The 24,507-nt window shown below is 28.6% G+C and overlaps 1 protein-coding gene across 2 annotated transcripts in view; it reads right to left on the bottom strand.

Annotated features, from left to right (window-relative positions):
• The window catches only part of LOC113384952 (CD151 antigen), a 91,417-nt gene that overhangs the window by 64,269 nt on the left and 2,641 nt on the right, over window positions 1–24,507 (bottom strand). For both annotated transcript variants that reach the window (XM_026622732.1, XM_026622731.1), the window contains exons 2-4: window positions 17,501–17,610; window positions 14,703–14,894; window positions 4,854–5,108 (exon numbers count right to left, since the gene is read on the bottom strand). In XM_026622732.1, the coding sequence (XP_026478517.1) occupies window positions 4,854–5,108; window positions 14,703–14,894; window positions 17,501–17,578 (525 nt within the window). In that variant the 5' untranslated portion in view covers window positions 17,579–17,610. The remainder of the gene's footprint in view (window positions 1–4,853; window positions 5,109–14,702; window positions 14,895–17,500; window positions 17,611–24,507) is intronic.

Here is a 24,507-nt window from a genome sequence, read left to right on the forward strand (position 1 = left end):
AGACTCTTATTGAAACAAGAGCATGAAAGGTTGATGCATGCGGGCACGCAAACGGTTTTAGCCAATATTCGTCGAAAATATTGGCCCTTGAACGCGCGAAGAGAGCTAAAAGCGATAATACACTCATGTGTAAAATGTGCAAAAATTAAAGCTGTTACTGCCTCTCAATTAATGGGAAGTTTAGCCATTGATAGAGTTAAATTTCAACGCCCTTTTTTTAACGTTGGGGTTGATTACGCAGGACCGCTGACGATAAGATCGAGTCGATTAAGGAAAGCACCAAGAATTAAGGCTTATATTGTTTTGTTTGTTTGCATGGTGACTAAAGCTGTTCATTTAGATATTACAACTAGCCTCACAGCAGAATCATTTATTTGTGTTTTAAAGAGATTCGTTTCTCGTAGAGGTCTATGTTCGGTAATAAATAGCGACAACGGAACGAATTTTATAGGCGCTAATCATGAGTTGCAAGAGCTACGGAATCTTTTTAGTAAACAATCCTTCAAGGCAGATATAATTAACCAAGCTGCGACAATGGGCATAACTTGGAAGTTTATTCCTTCTCATTCCCCACATTTTGGTGGATTGTGGGAAGGAAGTATTAAAATTATGAAATATCACCTTCGAAGGATAATAGGCTCCTCCTGTTTAACTTATGAGGAATATTTAACAGTACTATTACAGGTGGAAGCAATTCTTAATTCACGTCCTCTTATGGCAATAACAGATGATGTTTCTAGTTTTCAGTACTTATCGCCTAGTCATTTTTTGATTGGAGATTTTTTAACTACAATCCCAGAACCAAACGTAAATTTTGATAAATTAAATTCATTAACGGTGTATAAGCAATTAACTGCCATGCGAGATAAATTTTGGACTTTATGGTCAAAGGATTATTTATCTTATTTGCAAAAACGAAATAAATGGTCAGATAATCAGCCAAATTTGAAATTAAACTCGATAGTTTTGATTAAGGAGGATAATCTTCCCCCATTAAGATGGTGCTTGGCTAGAATTGTTAATTTAAATTATGGTCGTGATGGTAAAGTTCGAGTGGCAGAAGTTAAAACCTCAAATGGAACCTACACAAGACCTATTCATAAATTAGTGCCTTTGCCAATTAATGATTAATATTGTAAATAACAAATATTTGTATCTTGTGTTATTTCTTGAATGTGAACTAATTTAATTGTATTTTGTATTAGAAAAAATGTATGATTTTTTGAATGTAGCTAAGTTAATTACTTTAAGTTTTGTAGTTGCTATTAAGAAATTTATATTTATTTTGTATGTGACTTGAGATATTATCTACTAGATTTAACTTTAAGTTTATTTAATTTTGGATGCAATTGTGCATCGAGTGGGAGTATGGAAAGAATTGTATATGGTAACACCATTATTTTTGTTCACACTAGTCAACACTGCTGCTGCAGTATTATCAGTACCAGCAGTAACTAGCATTCAATAGAAAAATTTTTGGATTATAACTGTTCAGGTCGATAGTACCTTTTATCAGTAAATTGATATCATTTGTGATTTCCGTACTCCGTTACAATTATTCCGCAAATAAATTGAATTGAATTAAAATAGTGTTTAATTTATAAAACAAGTTCTGCAAGACATACAGTATATGAATTTCTTGGAAAATACGTCCACTTCTATAATATAGATTTATAATATGCTTGTTTGCAGTAAACGCATTTTATCTGTTCGCAAATATTTTTCAGGCAATACATAAATTTTAAAAATATAAATTTAATTTCATGGTTTGCATTATTATTTGGTAAATATCCAAAATATTGTTTTATTATAATTAACTCTATTTGTCATTAAAAATAACGTCAAACCCAAAATGGCTCCGTGAAAATAATATCATCAAGTTTCTATAGAAAATTCCACCTAGAATATGCAAAATTATATGGATTCATGGTTATGAAAAACGATACAATACCTGATATTGTTCTTTAATTGTCATATTAAATAATATAGAGATAGAAAACAGATTTTTTTTGTCATTTTATACTAAAATTTAAGGCTTGGTTCTTGGTTTTATTGACTCAATAACAAACCGGCAAATAAGTTTTACGCCTTCAACAACGATTCCTTTGTTTCAACAATTTATATAATTTTTATGACAATAATTACGTGGGTATAATTTTTCAAAGGTAATATTACGCAATTAATACATTTATTTTTTATGGTAAGCTTCATGTCGAGAATGTGAAGATGTCTTAAGAATATTGTTTGCTCGGAAGATATATATTTACTTTTCTCATTCATGTTCAAATTTCTGAGAAAGCAAAGATACACTAAAGTTAAGCATCCATATCATAATCATTATTATCACAATTTGCAATAGTGTGTTAATAGAATGTTTAAAAATTATAACAAATATTTTTAATATTGCTTTAAATAACAACATAAATGATGTAAATTAGCTTTGCCACAACTTAATTTTAGCAACACTGCTACGATTATTTGGTCCTGTACCAACTTGTATTTGTACCTGAATGAAAAATGTTATTCTTTCTGGGAATATTTGGACTGAATTCTTATATAAAAAATGATGTAGTATATGATACATATCTTCAATTAATCTTATAATATGATTGACGTGCCCGCTAAGGTTAATTCAAGAATCTGCAATTTAATTTCTTCACTTTTTTAAATCTATTGATTTTCATGCGATATAAATCAAGAGAATTATAAGTGAAAATATAAATAACAAACATGGCATAAATTTTCTTTGTATCAACTTAAGTATTTTAATTTAGAAGAAGATTGCTATAAAAACGCCGCATATATACGCTTTAGTGTATTATAAAATTTAACTTGGCTTATGATAGTAAGGTACTGATTTATCAAAAACTGATTTTATAAAAAAAACATTCATAAGTGTAAAATCTTGTGAGAGTTTGGAGAATACCGCAATAATCCACTGCGCCCATATATTGAATTTCTTCTCTTGGTATTCCACAGTTTAATGTTCAGTAAACTTTCCAGTCCATGAATAACACTTGCACAAACTTTAAAGCCGTTAAAATTTCATGTATTGAGATTTTACATATCATGTACAGAATCATACGAATGTCACTTTAAATAACATATATTCCAATAGTTATTCAAATTTATTAGTTATCCATTTTATTCAAATTCATGGTTAAAACAACTGATAGATAGATGATCAACAACTAGATTTGGACCAAGCAAGTATTAAATGTTCTAAATGTATTATTACCGTATATAATTTTCAACAAAATTTAATATATTTCATTAAATCATAGTTTTATGTCAGGTTCATAGGACTAACGCTAATTAATTTTCATTTTTCAGTATTAAATCGAATAGGTATTATTTTATTCAAACGTTATTTCAGTAGGAATGACTATAATAAATGCTATACTCAAGTCAGAAAATATGGAAATAAAGATAATTTGATGTTAGCCCTACTTAAAATGAATCTAAAACTTTAGAAATTCAATATTATATAAAAACGTTAATTTACTTTCGTTCTGGTTTGGCCGGGACAGTCCAGGATTACCACCTTGTGTCCCGGGTTTTTCTAAAAGCAACATTTCTCCCGGATTTAGATCGTTTGTCCCGGATTGTCATGGGTTTTCGAAAAGTAAAGTGATAAAAACAACGAATATGCTTCTATGAAACAATGGTAAGTTATAAATAATAAAATTGTCAAATGCAAAATTTCGACGGCGGGTTAAAATTGTTTCTCACAATAATAATTTTGGGATCGTTCAAGTATTACGTAAGCAGATTTATTGCAATTATTTACCCCCCACCCCATCCTCCTTGTCAGCAAAAGTAAGCAAAGCTCTTACCCCCTACCCCCATGCTACGTAAACATTTTGCAATTAATGTATTGTTTTTTTAAATATTGTAATTATTAGGTTATAATTATAATTTTAAAAATAAGAAAATAGATTTAGGATGTAGAGATTTTACTGATATGTTATTCAACATAGAGTAACAAAATTATTATAATCTTACGAACATAACAAATTTATTTTAAATTTTTGGTACTGGCAAAGACAATGTAAGGTTGCCATTCGGTAAAAAAAAATTAAAATACTACCTATGACGTAATCATCATCGAGACTCCTGTGCCGCCCATTAGTGCTTACGTAATACTTGAACGGCCTTTGAACTTCCATTTTAAATTTCAGGAAAATTAGCAAAAATTATGAAAACCAACATTCTGACTCCCTATAACGCCAGTGCAATTTTTACTAAGTTAATTTTGAGAAAATTTAACAGAATTTTATGACCAAATCAAAAAATATAAGATATAATCGATTAATGTCAGTCAGTAATACGGATTAAAAAAGTCATTTAGAAATAACTGTTTTTTATTATTTCGAATCATATTTAAGTTATTTGGACCAAAGCTTCCCAAAATATGATCATCTTACTTTTCTTTCAAAACACTGAGTTTACATATTTCTACATTTAAAACATGTAGAAAAATTAACAATGAATCCATAGAGCAAAGAATGAATGAAAAAAATTTAAATAAAATTAAACAATTTGAAAATAAATTAAAACTAAAGTAAATGTAAAATAATAATAAGTAAATGGAATATAAAAAAAATATTACACTTTCGTATCTTTAAATACGCTCTTTAGATTATTAAAAATATCAGAGCCTTTTTTTAAAAGAACTGCTACAGGAAAAGGAAAGAAAAGCGGTATATTGTTTGTATCTGTAAACTTAGTTATGTGAGATATAATTCATAGTATTAAATGTTAAACGCAAATGTCAATTCTCAAACAGAGTAAAACATAGAATCGCCGACGAAGTTCTTGCATATTTTTATCTAAATCAATCAGATTACTACCTGTCCAGCAAACGCCTCCCTGCAACAGCTAACTGGTATCCTATCTTTCCAGTCCCTCCAGCTGGTGACACCGCAGCATCGTAAGTTCTGCTGCGTTTCGTCCCATGCCCTGGTGTACTCGCGACGGTTGCCATAGAGACGAAGGGCCGACACCATTTCCTGCTCCACAGCTGCTTCGGCTTTCTCACGGTACACGTAGGCCAGAGCTCCTCCAACCAGCAGAGTCACGAAGAGCAGCAGAAGTATGATGAAATACTGAAGAAATGTTAAAAGTCAGAGAGAAAGGTCAAAAATTAAAAATTAATCGAAAGAAAAACAAATATTTTATACACTTTACTTGTAAAAGTTCCATAAATATGAAGTAAATTGCTAATGATTTACTCAAAAATTGTTTTTTAACTTCCCGTAGGGTGAGTTATAGTAATCGCAAAAAAAATCGAAAATCAAAATTTTGATATATCTTTACGTTTCAAGGATTTCTGAACATTTTGGCATACCTTAGAAAAAATGGATGTATGTGTGTGCGTATGTGTGTGTATGCGTATGTGTGTGTGTGCGAATACAAATTTTCGTCGACAATTTCGGGAATATCAATCAACCGATTTGAGTAATTAAAAAAACATCTTTTTGCATTGATAAGAAGACGTGCTGATTAGTTTTTGGCGAAGGCAGGTCTAGCCGTTTCAAAGATACGGGGCAAAAAGTGCCAAAACGGTAACTCAGTTTTTAAGAGAACGAAGCGTTTAATAATTCAGAAAACATTTTACTTGTATTGACAAGATGAAGAATTGATTGAATTTTTGGGAAGGCAGGTCCAGCGGTTATAGACTCTCAATGAAAATAATTTAAAAATTATTGGTCGGTCAAAAAAGTTTATTGGACATATGTACATCAAATTATCAGATTTGATCATTTTCTAGAGATTTTAATAATGTGTACACATATTGCGTGAAGTTTTGGGTTCCGTACCAAGATTTTTGATTACGGTAGGGGAAGTTCCAACAATTTACCTTAAGGCACGATGCCAAGCACTCTACTAGACTAGTTCATACTAAAATTGCATACAATTATATACGCTGGTTGACCAAGTAGGATCAATCAAACTAAAAACTATATTTACTAGACCATAATGGCTTTAAAAGGTATGTTATCATACCTTTCAGATCACTCATATCTATTTATTGGTGGTTTTGTAAAATAGAAAACAGTTTTTGAAGGACAACTATGAAAAAATTGGATTATATTCTTGAAATGTAGATTTCAAGCTGAGCATTTAACTATTTATTTCAATAATAGTTCTATTTATAATTACATTCCACTTTTAATGTATAATAAAGTCCAATTAGAGAGAAAATATTTTTATAGGCAAGATGAGTTCCAATTTCGATCACTACTCGCCTGGTATCATGCAGCATTGATATAAATTACTAGCTCAAAATTAATGATTTGGGAATTGACTAGCATTGAATTAAACATAATCTCATGAATATAACAGTACGTCTTTCTAGAATTTAGTAGACTTCAATGAACTTATAATAGTATGGTATGGATAATGATGCTTCATAAATAGAGATTGAATTATGAATTTTCTATTTCAGAAATCTATATCAACACAAGCACTGAAAACTATTTGGTTTTGATACATTTAAATATGTATTGATTTCGATATTAGAAATGATATTACCATTTTTAAAGAAAAATTAATCTGCTGGTTGACAAAGACGAACAGCAAACAGAATTATTGCTTACTAGAAACTATATTTTCCAGGTATGTGCAACAAAACTGTAGCTATAGTGTTAATTCATATATAAGTTGATGTCAAGAAGTATAATGCGTAAATATATATAAATAATAATATATAAATGCTTTATGCGTTTATTGAAATTCATCAATCAAAATATATCATATGAACTATGATTTAAAAAAAAAAATCACGAACAACTTAACCCTAAGAATTTATCAAAAATACGTGCTTGAAATTCATTTATAAAAACCCTGAAAATATAAATGTCAATGTCTCAGTTATAATTAGTCTTCTGTTATTCAAAAATTGAGTCAATACCTTATACAATTATTTTTAATTGGGATCAAGTTCAACTGCTATATATAGTAACATTGTATATCTACGCACTGGCTATTACTAGGTGCGCATATGTGTTATTTAATTTGTTACACATTTGAAAAATATATGTTTTGCATTATTGAATTTTCAAAATACGAAGCAAAAATTTAGGTGGTGAAAGGTTTTTGTGTTTAATATATCCAAGAGTTAATCAATTGCACTAATTTACAAGTGGGCCAAAATATTTTGGCAAGTAGAATAGAGCAGGGTTTAAAGGTTCAGGGTAAAAAGGTCCATCACCATCATATTAAAAACAAGTAAATGGTGGATTTTTTGAACGATACTATTTTCAAGTAAAGGAAAAATTATGTGTAATCAATCATCGCTTTAAATCTGGCGACCTCGCCATTCGAAAATAAACGGCCACATTGTCAAATTTTTAAGAACGAAACAATTTGTTTCGTAGTTAGCCTTCTTGTTCTAAACCAAGTCTATTTAGTTTATAATACCTGAATATAATTTGTAATATATAGTATACGTTATTTAATTGTGAACGTGAGCCTTAAAGAGGGAGGGAGATTGACAAAATATCACCAAGAAGAAGGGATTAGTAAGAAATCACGTGTATTTATTTTTTACCTCAATTTTTAAAAAGATCAAAAATTTAAAAAGGAAAAACAAAAATTTTACCGTTCTACCATTTTTTAGATACTAAAAATACACGTGATGTGTGGGGGAGGACGGGGTAATTTTAAATATCACCACGTATCACAAAGGCTAGTGGGATCCAAAAATCCACAGAAATCGCTCATGTGATTAATGGTTATTCTCTAAAATGTATTTTTATTTTTAAGTCATATTCAATAGTTTTTTATATAACCTCAAGAATAACTTACTGGTAAATAAAAATGTAAAAAAAGTTAAAAAAGTAATTATACAAGATATAAATTAAACTAATAGTAATTCCAACTCTGATGATGAATTCTTCTGATAAAGATCTATAAGAAATTATAGTATCCGGTGTGATATTTATAAAGAATGTGCCTATCAAATATATATTTTAAACAGAATCTTATCTAATATTATTGTATTTTAAGAAACGACGAGTCTGATTATAATAAATTAAACAGTCATGACTACCAGAGCAAGATTTATGAATTACTTTAAAAATACATGATAGGATTATTATTTTTAATTTTGTTGTTTATGTTTATAATTAAACTCCATAACATTGATTTAATTATATAGCTATTATTCTATAAAACAATTTTAAAAATAAAAATAAAATTGTGGATCTTTTTGCCCCTTGGGTGTTCCATTTTACTCCGCATATAGGGTAAAAAAGATCAAGTGGCAGATTGAAAAATATCAAAAAAATCATATTTCTGCAATTGAGATGAGATAAATGAGAGATTTACTGAACATAGTCTGATAGTTGTTTGCATGATATGTGTAAAATAATTTTTTGTTGTGATATGATTGGTTTTCACAAATTATTGCTCAAAGTTAAAATGGACCCTTGTGCTCCGCCTTCCCCTATCATATAAAACCAAATCAATCTTTTCTTTCTCATCATACCCCGACACCCAATCAATGGAATGGCATTCGATTTAGATATGTTTTAAGTACACCAACAATTTGCTGATGTTCACGATTAAATAGGTGCAAATATTAAAATAAACTTTATTTGGAAAATAAAGTTTTTGCTTTTGATTAAATCTAAACATTGCGATATCTCACAAACACATTCAAAAAATTATCCGTAATTATGTTAATTATAGTGCATATTTGCAAGTCCTAAAATTGAAGCCTCTTATTATTCCAAATTTTAATGAGTTTATATGATTCAATCAATTTTTGTAGTTGTATTTAGTGCATGAACTTTATCGCCATATTAAATATTATGTAAAACGTCAGAACATTTTTTTAAAGAAACTTAATAAATTATTTTGAGTAATATTAAGCATCTGTTATAAGAAAATATTGGCACGATTACAGATATCATGTACGTAATCTTTGATATTATTTTATCATTTAATTTAATGGTAATATATTTTATACAACTAGAAAAGTTTTGTAGAATTATTTTTCTGCTACTTTCAAAAAAAACAGCTTTTGCAAACTTAATCGCGGCTTCTTCTTATCTAGGTACTCTAATGGCTTTTAAATTCGTGAAATTGAAATTTTGACTTACCATATCAAAAAAGCGACTTTTGACACAACAAACAATTATTTAAAACTGTGATGATTTTTTTTTTTAAATCCAAAGACTTATCGTAAGACCGTAATATTTTGGTATGTTCTTTAGCACCATGAACAACATAAAAGATTCATTGAAAAAAATTTCAACAGTTAATTACGAAGAATTCATCAGATCGATTCTCAACCAATATCTTTCGAACAAATTCTGAATCCAGAATTTCGGAGGTAAAACGTATACGAAAAATTTTTCACTTTTTTGCTATTTACGAAGAAAAACTTTACTTGGTCGCAATGAACCAATTGATAACTAAGCTCATTTTGAAAAGCAAATAATCGAATACTTTAACCATGATTGCAGATAGCAGGTAACTTGATTCTAAATAAACTTCTCTTTCGGGAAGTAATTAACAGTTCCAATTTGTCAGTGAAAACCGCTAAAAACTCTGGATGAAAATAATAACTTCTTACCATAAGGTTGCAACTAAATTTTTACAATCATTGGTAATAATTCTCACAGATTCTAAAGTTGGCGTGTTCTAGAATTGATATTTATCGATCTGATTGTAAGTTGCGTGTGTTTGAATGTACGCATATATTATTTTAAAGGTAATGGTATCATGCACCGGTTGCAGTCAAATAACGCAATAGCGATCGAATAAAAATTTAAACCTGATACAGAGAAGAATTGCACTACTATAAATGCAATATTTATCAATATAGTGTATCTGATGGAATATGAAATCGATCTACATATAAAGGATTCATAAAGCACACATCGACCGGTTTTATTGGAATATTAGAAAATTTATAGCAATTGTACGTTGCCAGTTTATGAAAGGTTTAATCAAATATTTATGCAACGCGTTTGATGCAATTAGCACAGAGCTAGATGATACTTCATCAATAAATCGATATTAATTTCAATGACGTGGAAATAAAAGCCGCAAATTAATAACTTGGCTGGGATAATCAATATATTTCGTATTCATAAAACCTCGTAAAAAGTGCAAAACATACAAAAATTTATATAAACTAGTTGTAAGTGGCATTTGGCCTTGGAGCAAGTTGCATGAACTTCCCAATATGTGTCAATAATCGATTTAATCAATAAAATATTTTTTATTAATATATGATCCACTTGTCTACCTGTCAATATTTATTCATGCCTACCTGTTTACCTCTCTGACTGTCTACCTGTCCAACTATTTACCAATTTCCTTCTTTTTACCTGTCCACCTGTCCAACTATTTATCTATCTATCTATCCATCTAATTAGCTGTGTGCCTCTCCAACTATTTACTTATCTACCTATCCATCTGTTTACCTGTCTTCCAGTCCAACTATTTAACTCTTTGGGGACGGCTGTCCACTTGAGTGAACAAACATACTCTGTGAGGCACAGGCTATTTTATAAACAATGACTAATGATCGAAACGTTAAATAAATTACATATAGCAGTGATAAACAGTGTTTTGGAAGTGTGTATTTAGAAAATAATTTTAAGAAAATAATGACCACGAATTTTTATCAAACAAATTGCATAACATACACCATGAAATCAAGTTTACAGCCGGTACAGTAAGTACCGGATTGTAGATTGTTTTGAAATCGGCGCCGTCCCGTAAGGATTAACTATATACCAATCCATCTATTTACCTGCCTACCTGTCCGTCTGTTTACCTGTCTATCTGTTTATTTGTCTACCTGTTCATCTGTTTGCCTGTATATCAGTGTATCAATCTACCAGTCTGCATTTTTGCATGTCTAATTTCCAATTTTAATTTTCTACCTGATTACCGGTCTGCCAACTTTTTGCATGTCTAATTTTCTTCTTTCCTACTTTTTTACCTATTTATCTGTCTACCTGTAAATCTGTTCACGCGTCTACCTATTTACCAATAATTCTATTTGTACATTAATCAATAATAATGATTTGTAAAGATCATATTTGAAATATTTTTTTGCGTCTCCAAAACCGCTTTACTCGTCTTCGCATTCCGTCAACACAAGTAAAATATTTTATTAAATCACTTCAATCGGTTGATCCGTGCTCTCGAAATCGTGGACATATCCGCATATGCATACACAAACATACAAACATACGTTCTCAATTTTTTTGCAATTACTATAACTTACCCTAGTTAATTAGTTTGTGGCACCTAATATCAGAACACAAATTACATAAGGGTAATGAAGAGAATATTATAAAACCTTTTGATTTTTAAAGACTTGGAATTGTTAATAAACTTTTTCTAGATTAACTGGATTGAATTGATCATTTAGTGAGCTACTAAAAAAATAGTTATTTTTTAATTCTAGAAAAATTTCTAGGAAGAAAATTATTTAATTTCAGCAATGAATTAAATTTCATGTATTTTCTAATATATTTTTTTCATTCAAAAGTGAATTTAATATATAAAAACAAAAACTAAATTTAGGAGCATATTGAAAAGATCTTGAAAATATTTAATACAAATACCATTTTTGTTATAATTATTCTCAAAATTTTGATTTTTTTAATTTATAGCAATTCTAAAATTTGTCATTATATTGTTAGCTTTATAGAGAAAATATTCAAAGACAATAAGTTTAATAGACAGCATTATAAAGTAAATATAAATGGCAGACCTACATTTAAATCTAATGATTTTAAAAAATCAAATCTAAAGTTTTGTATAACGATTTAAATACAATGACAATAAAATCGATTGTCCTAAACCCATATTAGAGAATTCTTTAAATAAAGCCTGTCCTGTGAATGAACTATTTATCTTAAGCATTAAGATACTATTTATTGTACAAGATGTTGACAGTATTCAGAACATTATGTAAAAACATGTATATCAAAAAATGTCGATCAAGGCAAGATATCATATTTTTAAAGATCTGATTATTAGATGTGTTGCCAGACATTCTTTATGTGTTAAGTGATTTGGGATGAACACTATATATAATTATTTTGTTTGAAAAGTTAAAAAAAAACTAAAAACAAACTAAATCGATTTGGAATTGAAAATATTGACGATGATATCATCGACAAAATAATTATATGCGCCATCATATACGATTTATATAGTAATCACTTTCAAATTAATTTCATTTTATTTCTTTCATCGAGTACTAAAGAAATACTTGTAACTCGCAGACCTTAGTCGGTAAATCCCAGCTTTAAACAATTGCAATAATCAAATAGTTTTATAATTTATCAAAATGAATGAATGATGATGAACTTCTAAATATCTTTAAATCCTGTATTATTTGAAACCTTGTGTGCGATTGTACATCGAGTTCTCGTTGGAACAATGGCAGAAAAGACATCAGTCGTCGAAGGACACCTTGTTTCCGAGCACGACATGTAATACAAACAATCTGCCCTAGAGGTAATTGCGCCGGACATTTATATAAAGAATTTCAATAACAAGCCGTGTGAATCATGGAATTCGCAAAAAAAAACTATTATGCATACATATATTGTTAATAAAGACCATATCGACAATCGAAGGTCGGATTGACAAGTTAAGGTCGGATCAGTCAGTACTTTTCTTGGAGAAAGAAATACGAAGAATAGGTGACTTAATTTGACGTCATGGCTTGAGTCACTATGTCAGTTTGTCAAGTTAAAATTTGATGAAATGGAATCAAATCTTACTAAATTGACGAATCGAAATTTGCCAGGCCAGTTCTAGAACCAACATACTGTTAACCATAGCTGTTAACACATTAATTGATTTCTTTTTGCTTAGAAGTAGCTTAAACTTTACCATATTCTCTAGTGCGTAAATACGATAAAAATTTTACCTGTCCACATTTAACAATTCAAGGAAAAACTACTATGAAGAATCAATGGGGATGGATTGATATTAGTATTTTCTGCTAAAAATTCTACCTATCCACATCTAACAATTCAAGGAAAAACTACTATCTAGAATCAACTGAAATTGGTTGATATTAGTATTTTCTGCTAAAAATACTACCTATCTACATCTAACAATTCAAGGAAAAACTACTATGTAAAGGTTGATATTAAAAATTCTACTAGACACTAGATACTAAAAATTCTACCTATCTACATCTAATAATTCAAGGAAAAACTACAATATACAATCATTCGGTATAGGCTGATATTAGTATTTTCTGCTAAAAATTCTACCAATCCACATCTAACAATTCAAGGAAAAACTACTATGTAAAATCAATTGGGATAGGTTGATATTAAAAATACTACTAGATACTAGATACTAAAAATTCTACCTATCTACATCTAATAATTCAAGGAAAAACTACAATTTACAATCATTCGGAATAGGGTGATATTAGTATTTTCTGCTAAATATTCTACCAATCCACATCTAACAATTCAAGGAAAAACTACTATGCAGTACAATTGGGATGGGTTGATATTAGTATTTTCTGCTAAAAATACTACCTATTGACATCTAACAATTCAAGGAAAAACTACTATGTAGAATCAATTGGGGTGGGTTGATATTATTATTTTATTTTATGTGTTATGCTAACAATTGTGCTTATACGCCTTTATTATTACTTAGTCCTTTAGTCCTTTTTTGAAAAACATAAGTATACCTATTGCAACAGAAAAACCTTAAAGTTCAGTAAACGTTAATCATATGCCAACTATGCACGATTTACTAAATGAGAAAGTTTTTGCTTCATTTTAAGTGCACTAAATATTACAAGATGATTTCCTTAGGAGGTACTACAAGTTCAGTAATCTAACCCTATTTACACCAGTTCTTTGATTTTCTGATCTTTAGTTTATATTTATGAAAAAAATATTACTCCATTTCAATTGTTTAATTTAAAAAAAATAAGATTTTGAAATAAATTTCAGTATAGGATGTACTAACAGTACATCCTTAACAGTACACTAATATTTCATTAAAATTAGCGCGAATATTACTAAAATTGAAAATGTTATCAAATACAGGTTACCCCCGCATAACATGGTATTTTTATAACATAATGTGCTATAAAATTTGAGAATTAAGACGCTTCCTTTACAACACGGTACTGCTATAGCACGGGCTCACTTATATATTTTGAGAATTCAGAAAAACTCTAATAAACTATGAAAAATGTATAATAAAAACTACTAAAAGCAAATTTTATCTAATTTAAAATTAGTGAAGTCACTATACAACAGCTCAATGAACACGATAAAAGTAGTGCAAAAGTACCTCGTTTAACATTTTTTATTTCAAAGCGTACGTTCTATCGAAAAATGTAATATTTCATAAATGAAGATAAATGAACATCTTTTCACTAAAGGTAAGAAATCGAAAATAACAAATATTTTAGTAAAAATGGAGCATGGATTTAGAGGTAATATTGATAAAGTCTCAGAGCATCAGAATATCTTGCCAAAAGAAAATATCTCACGTTAAATAGTACTTATTGTTATGACGAAAAATTTTGTATTTTTTTGTTTCATATAACGCGGATTTTCGTAACACGGTATTTTAGGATCGTAACTACCACGTTTTACGAAGGTTACCTGAAATCTTAATAATAAATGCCAATGTATGTAATTTAATATAGTATAATTTGATAATATTTGACTTACCGTTAATAGTACGCATTTCACTTCCTTTGCAGCTCCTATGCACCCAAAAATGGCCGCGCAGCAGGCAATGGCACCAGTTGCCAGCAAAACATAAACTGCTCCAGCGAACAAATTTGATCCCAGCAATTCGTTCAAATATCCTCGATCTAGCACTGTCCAGAGTCCAAGACCAAAACATAAAGCACCTCCAAGCTAGTAGAAAATAAGAAAATTAGAAAAAGCTTAAGCATCATTTTGCATATAATATCAACTCAAATTTAATCTTACAATAAACTTGTTATAATACCAAAATTAAATTAGGACATAATTTAGTACATTATTAAAAAGTGAACCACTGGGTTTTCTTTTCAAAATTTTATGTTATTTGTCAAATTAATTACTCAATAATGTCTTTCTATATAGACAGATTGTAACTTTTAAGAAAATAAAAAAAAACTTGTTGTGCTGACTTGATGTCGTGGCGATGGCGAAGAGATGTAAAGCTAACAGTTTGCCTATATTTTTAAATAAATTGACTATTAGAATAACCAATATCTAGTGTTTTTGTTGTGATTGCTTTTATTGAAAGCAGGACTATTTTTACTTGGAAACATATTGCCATGCATTAATGTTAGCACTGCTTGACATCAGTATGTCCGAAGCATGTATCCAACTAGAATTTCTAAAAAGGTCAAAACTCTAACCACTTACTGACGTAAAGGACTTGATTTAGGCTAGTTGTACAAACTTCCCGATATGTGAAAATAATTAAATTAGTCAACAGCAATTTAGTTTTAGCAAATAGTTTTTAAATTTTTAAAAAGAGCCGTTAATTACGAAGATATTTGTTAGTCGAGCAACTAAATTTAAGACTAATCAATACTAATTAGAATTGCAATCGAGAAATAGTGAACTTGTAAAGTAACAAATATTAAAATAGCATAATCCGTTACTCTTATGTGTTTTTGCTTACTCTGTTATCAATTTAATACATGTATTTCAATTTAATACATGTTATCATTTAAAATGTATATATCTTTAATTGCAAAAATATAACATTGATATTTCCATCATAATTCTAATTCTAATTTTGATTCTAAATATATGTATGACAATTGAATCAACGAGATTTTATTGAAATTTTGAACATATATATGATTTTATAATTTATGAATGTCTTTTTAGCAAATTATGAATTTTGGGACTTCATCCATTAAATACTTATATACAATTTACGCAATTGAATCATCATTACATTTCTTGAGTTCAATTAGATCCCAATATCTTATTAAATGCATGTATTCCGATTGCTATTTAATTGTAAATGGAAAAAAGAGATCATAAACATTAAATAATTTAATGTTTTGCTATGATAAGTTATTTGCAATAGTAAGTTATTTACTATAAAACTGTTCTAAAAATAGAGTTTAGAAATATCTAAAAAAAATAATTTTCTTCTATCACAGGTGAAAGAATTAGTTTTTAATAATTAAAAGGTCTAATATATTGCTGTGATATCAATTAGAATCTGCGCTTTGATCATGAACATAAGTTCTTTAAATTTATTTAGTAAAAATAATATTTCAGGTCATCAACTTCTACGTCATCGGATAATTTTCCACAAAGCAAAAGTGTAATTTTTTAATATTAAAATGAATTACTGTCAAATATTTGTTCTCGACCTTTATTTGTGTGATATTGTTGTACATGTTTGACTTGAGAGAATTATGAGGTCACATTATTGTTGTGAAAAATAATAACCAGATTCTCTTCCATTAGTCCATTTAATAATTTTAACTATGTTTTATTAATAAATTACAAGTGATAATTAAATAAAATATTCTATTCAATTATATTCACCGCAAACGTTACATGATATAATAAAAAAGGAAATTGAAAAAAATTACTCAATGAAAATAAGTACTTCTTAAAATACATTTTCAGAAGCTAACAATAAATTAATTTTAGAAAATAAAAATTCAGATTCATGACGATTTGAAACTACAGAACTTAAAGTTATAAATGTTCCTAAAAATCACTTCTGAATTTTTAAATATCATTTTAACATTTAAATTATGCAAATCTTGGTACTTTTATTAAATGAAATATTAAAAATAATTTATTTTAAGAATTTTAAAATTAATAATTCAACACAATTGCTTGTGATATTAATTCTAAACATTTCACTATTTTTTTAAGAATATAAGATTATTGAGAAAGTTAATGATAATTTGTTTGCAAAAAATATATGAATTATGGCTTGAAAATATACTTTATAAATATAAATATAAATATATATAGTATAACCTGTATACTTTTTAAAAATAAGCTAGAAGTGGATGGAAGATGGTATGGCTTACATGAAATTCAAAATAATTCTTTTTCTAAATAAAGATCAAAGGTTCAAGACCTATCGACTTAGAATTATTTTGTTTCACTTATTAAACCTAAATTTTCGAACAAAATCAATACAAACTTTGAAAATTGCTCAATAAAAATCGAAAGTTTCTCTAGAATAGTCGACACGTTTGCTTAAAGTGAATATTATTTCAATGGGCGTTTAATATTTGTTTTGTACTATATTGGTACAAGATTCAAAATATCGTACGATCTCTATATAAATATAGTAATTTGATTGGAAATATCAAACCTATTTTTATCTTCAAAATGATTATTTTTAGCACTTTTTTAAGTAATTCCCAATTGATTCTAAGCAATACAAATAGAATCCGCGAAAACTTAGAGGATCATATATGACAAATAAAATGAATAAAAAACGCATTTCCAACTTATTATCGATTTCAATGATAATTACTTACAAATATTAACACATTTGTCAAAATCATGCTATATTTCATAAAGCGGCCACATCCTTCCATCTCTTGGCCGAAGCCCATCTTGGTCCTTCAATATGTTGAATTTCGACAATCTGCAAAGGACAAATACAAAGTTAGAATTTGAGTAATTCTTTTAAATATAATTTAACTGACTGATAAAAACTAACATAAATACATCGGAATGATTCAAACACATTATTCAAAATAAATATGCAAATTTTTTACCTAAAATCAAATTCTAATTACAAAAAGTCATAAAAAAATTACATAAGAAGTAATATAATTTGCAATGTTATGAGTTATAGGTCAAACTAAAATTGTGAATTATTAATTAATTTAGAGGAAAAATATGGGTATTGATAGAAAAATGTAATTAGGTAAGAAATAGTAAACAAGTACCAGTATGTAGTCAAAATTTTTAAAAATAAAGAAAATACAAACACAATGACAAAATTATATTATTTGTCAAATTCCAGGTACATCTCCCAATTTTGAATAAAAGTGAAAAAACATAAAGAACAAGTATTAAATCATGCAAAACCAAAAATCAACTAAACACTAATTAGGCATGTGATATGTAAATTAAATTTTTTTAGGACTTAATATTATATTTTATAATCTTATATATTTAATTTTTCATCGTTAATTTCCTTTGTGAGTGTGAATGTCTCTATATGGATATAGAAGATTTTTTCTGGATATCTAATATTATTTAAGAATTTATTTTTTTGAACTAAAAAACCTATGTTTTTTTCCAAAACAAAATTTATTGAATCTATTTACTATTTTTAAATATAAATAAATTTCGACCAAAAACAATAATTTTTGGATAATTTTAACCGAAATTTAAATTAGGAGCATTCATAGTTTGAATGCTAAGGCAGTCATAAGAACCTCACACATAGAAACAAATTTTGGCAAGATTTCGACTAAAATTACAAAATAAAAAGTTTTATATCGTCCAAATCGAACTCATGACGAATATATTCGTCAATCATAAAAGAAATTAGAAAGAAATCATGGAAAATGCAATTACTACATTTTACTTCTTTGTTTAACATAAACACATTTTACATACGTGAAAAGGTAAAAATGTATTAAATTCAAAGATACATGAAAATGTAAGCAACTAAGAAAAGTTTTGATAAAAAGCAAAAACTATTTTCAAAATAAATACACTGGGGCCTCGCTTTACGGCCTAGATACGTTCCGCAAAACTTGGCCGTAAAGCGAAAAGCCGTATAACGAATCAATTATTCTAATACGTATTCATACAAATTCAATGGGATCGGTTCCAAATTTAATAAATATATAATATGGTTTCATCCAAAATGCATTTTATTTTTTTATTTTGTTTAAATTATAAACATATCTAACAAGAACATAAATTTTACATAAAATAAAAAACTTCAAAAACATTACATAATTTTCAAATAAAAATGAAACAACTAAAACCTACAGATCACTGTCACCATCATTTTGCGCTGGTGGGTTGAAAAATTTGTCTTGTTTGTTTTGCCTTCTTGTCTATTTTTTCCTTTAGTGATTTATAACAGTTAATGGCTGAGTTAATTCCTCGATACACATAAGCGCTACGTTCGATGTCAGGATCGTTTTCAAGGAAGATGTTTATACCTTGTTCAAAATATGAAAAAGCGCTCGACATGATTTTTGATGCTAGCTGTTTGGATACAACAGGTTCTGTATCTTCATCAATTGCCGGCTCTGCTTGCAACTGAATGAGTTCCTCATATGAAAGGGGTTCCCTATCAGTTGCAAGTAGATCCAGCACATCAGATTCGTTTAAATCTTCAAAACCGAGATTGCGCAATATATCGACATAGAGAAAAAAAGCCGTTATAGCGAAACATTTTAGGCCGTATATCGAAAACGTACCTTAATTAAAGAGGGCCGTTATAGCGAAAGGCCGTACAAAGAGCGGCCGTATAGCGAGGCCTGGGTGTAGTTAAAAATGTTATTTAAATAGATAATAATAATTCTCTTTGATTAAGTATATTATTATCATATTTCAGAGGTTCATTCAACTTGCCTTCATGTATAAAGCAAAATTTTTTTTATTTAAATTTATACAGGATATGATCTCTGTTTTATTTACAGTAAACTGGTTAATTATATGTATTCAATAAAAGTATTTTTCGTAAATAGAAAATACTAAAGTCTGATTAATTTCAATAATAAGAATTGTTACACTATCAACATTTTATTTTTACTATAAATTCTCATTGAAATCTGTTACTTTATTTCTGTACGAGAAATGTATGCATGTACGTCGTAAAAGAGAAAAATCAATTGATCATATTTTTATTCATATATGAAAGCATGACGAATCATCAATTTCTTTCTCTTAAATTTTGTTACAAGTTTATGATTTTCTATATGTACATAATTTGAATTATTTTGCGTCTTTTGAAATAATTGCTTTTGAGAGAAACTTTGTATAATTAATAGTTATGTTTGCGAATTATACATAATTATTCATGACAAACCTACACAAAGTATGATGTAATGTACGTATATTATTGACAAATATAAATTGGGAGTTGTAAATTATTTTTTTCATATTATTGTATTTCACATTTTTAGAAGTTTTTTATACCTAAATAAATGTATGTATGTATAAAGTGTGTAAATCAATATGTATTTTCGAATGTCAATCTGTTGTCAAGCAGTAGTGACAACGATTTTCACTTGGAAATATAGATAATATGTTTCCAAGTGAAAATAGTCCTGATCTGGCATTACTGCATCAATAACTAGCTGTCAGTAGCATTTTGGCTTAGAACAAGTTGGATTTACTTCTGATACCGATACATAATCAACTTAAACAATAAGAATTAAGATTTATCTATTTAGGTAAAATGTTCCATTGCTATTTCACACAAAGTTTTTGCTTTCATTAAGAACAATTTTAAATTGATATCTTTAAACATTGTAACAACAGTGTAAAAGCATGAACTAAACTAATTTGGTTAACACAATTCATTTCATCCAATACGTGTTTTAAAAATGTATTTTATACAAGTGTGGACGTCGACTGTAATCAGTAGCTATCAACAAAACACAGCAGAACGTTTATACTCCGGCATAGATTCTGATCAGAATCACTGGAACGCGAGGCGAAATTCTAAACTTTGATGAATTTTCATAATACAAACCGCTTATCATAGGCCTATAATACTTTAGTATGCTATTTCAGAGTACAATATATATCGTCATACAAACTTTCATCAAAATTAGCAAGAAAAACATTTAATTACAAAGAAACGGACACACATACATACGTACTTTTTCAACATTTGATCTCATTCGATTCAGAATGACTTGAAACGCCAAGAAAACATAACATTGAAACATCGGATTTGTTTGCAAAAACAAATTTCTCCTTTCGGAAGTTAAAAATGTATTTTCGAATGCAATTAAATAAATTGCTCTTTAAATAAATATTTGGTTAAAAAAATAAAAAAAAGAATTCATGTTCATGGTACATTCTAACCTAATATTTTTCTCAAGAGGGCAATCCAGTCTTTTTATTATTGTATAGATTATATATATTACAAATAGTATTGACGCACATGTGTTATAGCAATACCCACGAAGGGCGGTTTTTACTTGAGATAATATTTAAGATTTATAACCTCAAATGGATATTTGATATCATATTGCTTGACATGAAGCTGGCCAAAAGATCAAAGGACTAATTTCTGCAAGCCCACGTTCTTAACCAGTACACCACGACGGACTCAAGAAAGCAATACTATCGAAATAAATATTAGGATAGAACTAAACCTCATTAGTTACGAATGATTCCCATGAATATTTACTGAATGCGTATGTAATAGAAATATAAATAAAGGTAAATACTTACAAACAAAGTATAATTATTACTTACTTTTTTTTAGAGAAATCCATTATTATATGAGAGTGTAAAATTCACGTAATATGCGTTTATTAAACGGGAAACTGCAGAAATTTTCCTTATTGCACAATTCACGTCCATGTACTGTTTGCATACAAATGACTTCATTATCGTTTGTGTACAAAATTTCAACCCAAAAATTACCTTTATCCATCTGCAAGTTCCACCATTTAGAAAAAAATTCATCTAGTTATTTTAGATAAAATAATCAACCAATTTGTTATAAATATATATATAAAATTCTCGAATCATGAATAATAATTCTCCGAAACGGCTTGAACGATTTTTATGAAAGTACGTCAACAGCTATTGTTCATAAAACTATTTAAAGTACAATAATAATAAAGACTTGATGTTGATTATATTTTACAGTGTTAAAGGGGGAGCCTGCTTTAGAGGCTTTAAAAAATCGCTTCTTTGAGCAATTTTTAGAGAAGGAAATAAATATTTAATTGAAACGAAACTTTTAGGTTTTATTGTTATAAATTTCAACAATTCTCTCAATTTTTTTCATTGAAATATATTGTCATAATATGCCGGGTACAAGCATTTTGCCGATGCGCCATGAGCGTGCAGGTGTCATTTGGCGGGAAAGATGCAAATACATAGTCATAGTTTCAAACAAATATTTTCAATAGTATACATTCTAGTTATACCCATAAAATCCAGTAAAATGGGAAATACACCAATTTTTGCAACTTGAAATAAAAATCATGTTTTTTATACAAAATTTCACTTTAGATTGTTTAAAAAGTGGGTTAATTATAACTTTTTTTAATTTGTTTTAGGTTCAACTAGAATAGAATTGAATTTAGTTTGTTTCCCATCTTTTCTCAACCTTTTCTTCCGCTCTTATACATGCTTGATGCTTGCTCACTATTTCTTCTGTAATTCCGAAAATAATTTGAATTTGTTTCTGAAATTTTAAGGATATATTCTTGACTAGTTTTCGAAGACATTTTTACAAAAAAAATTTTTTAAGCCTCTAAAGCAGACTCCCCCCTTAAGCTTACGAACTCGTGAGGTCGAATCCGCTCTGGACAACCTGACATCGTGCAGTGGCGATGTCCATTTTTACTTAAAATTATATAGATGAAAATATGTTGCCTTTTGAAAATAAGCCCATCTAGGGCACTGCGGTGTGAAATGAGAATGTTAATTTTCTCACACTATTCTTCCCTGAATCGAGTTGGTGTTTAACTCAGCTGAGCAGTACTATGCATAATGTTATTTTATTTTATCATTGTTATGTTTTAGAGAGAATATAATTCTAACAAAAGTAAAAGAAGTAACAAAAACTAATACCAACATATCTCATACTCCAAATCATATGCAGAATTTTAATTGAAACGTAATCTAACGAAGATTCACTAATTCACTATTTAATAAAAATTATACAATAAATATCAGCATTCGCGCAACCTATCATCTAATATAAAATACATACTTTATATTTATAAATACAACAAAGCTTAGAGATTATTTATAAGCCTTTGCGAAATTACTTCTAGTAACTATGTTGTATGAAATGTCACTCTCACGCTTGCTTGAACACCATTATGTTATATCATGTCGTTTATATAATAGTGAAAACAACATAATAAATTTGTTTGAATAAAATTTGCAATTGACATAAAAAATAATCAAACAATAAAACAACGACTCAATTAATAAAAGTTGCAAAAAAATTTAAAAAAAATTGTTCAAAATAAGTGTAAGTGAACTCCGCAACCTGATATCAAACATTCGAGATATCCATTTTTACTAATTCTAATTGTAAGTAAAATAGCCGAGTATTGCAACATTAAATTAAGTAGTATCGTCGCTATTAAAAAAAGGACAACCACTGGGTTGCTTTCTAAAAAGCCTAGTAGTTGAGAACAAATCATCACTAAAACTAGAACTATCACTAGGTCTGATTGTTGGCCAAAGAAAACGTTTAAATCCATTGGAGACTTAATGTTTATATCATATGATTTACTTAAGTCTTTAGCCCTGTGGTTTACGACCTGTGGAGCGCGCCCGCTCAGGAGAGCAACTGTTTCCTACTATTTTCAAAAATAAACTAAAACTTAAGCAAAAATAAATTAAAACTTAATTTTTTTAATTTAAGGCAAATTGCTGTAACTTCCCGTACCAAAAATTATTATTTTTTAAAAAGATTAACATTTTTGAAAAAAAATTACTCTGAAAAAAATAGATTTTTGGGAATTTTTAAAGAAATTTTTTTTTTGAAATATCTTGGAAATTCAGAACATTTTTTCAAAGCAATCGTACTGCTTTAACTGCATAGAGACGAAATATTGAAGCGCGTAAGCGCCGCGTCGCCGTCTAACGGATAAACATTGGTACGGAATCCATAGAAATGTAAAAAAAAATTATACTTATTGTTAAAATCTCTATAAAATATCTGATAATTTGATGTGCATATGTCTAATAATCATTTTTGACCGCCAAATGGCATTTTTTTACTAGATCTCCGAAACCGCTGAACCTGCCTTTATGTAAATTTGATCAGTTCTTCATCTTGTTAATACATGTAAAATGCTTTTTGAATTAATCAAATCGGACGCTCCGTTCACTTAAAAACTGAGTTTTCGTTTTTGGCACTTTTTGTCCCTTCAGAACGATTAGACCTTCCTTGCCAAAAACTAATCAGCACGTCTCCTTATCAATACGAATCGAATGATTCAAATTAAATTAATTATTCAAATCGGTTCATCTGGTGCATGGGTCTAGTGTTGCAATAATCTTTTTAAAGTCGCTTAGACAAGCACATGAAATTTATCCTTATAAGACAAAGATTATTTTAATGCATATACATCTTGCCCACAAAAGTGAACTATTCGTCTTGTCTGGCAGGTACTTAAGCAGGTTAAAATAGTCTGCGAAAGAAATATGAAATTTTGACACGACGGCCTATTATTTCAAACTTTGATTAATTTTTATAATTAATCCAACTTTGAGAAGCCCATAATATTTTATACCGTTTGTTAAGTTTTCAAACTTTCATCAAAAACGTCCAAAAAATAATTCAACATTTATTTACGAA

The sequence above is a fragment of the Ctenocephalides felis genome, unplaced genomic scaffold, assembly GCF_003426905.1.
Source record: "Ctenocephalides felis isolate EL2017-DRISC unplaced genomic scaffold, ASM342690v1 CF-g0.4_SCAFFOLD_03571, whole genome shotgun sequence".
NCBI classification, from domain to species: domain Eukaryota; kingdom Metazoa; phylum Arthropoda; class Insecta; order Siphonaptera; family Pulicidae; genus Ctenocephalides; species Ctenocephalides felis.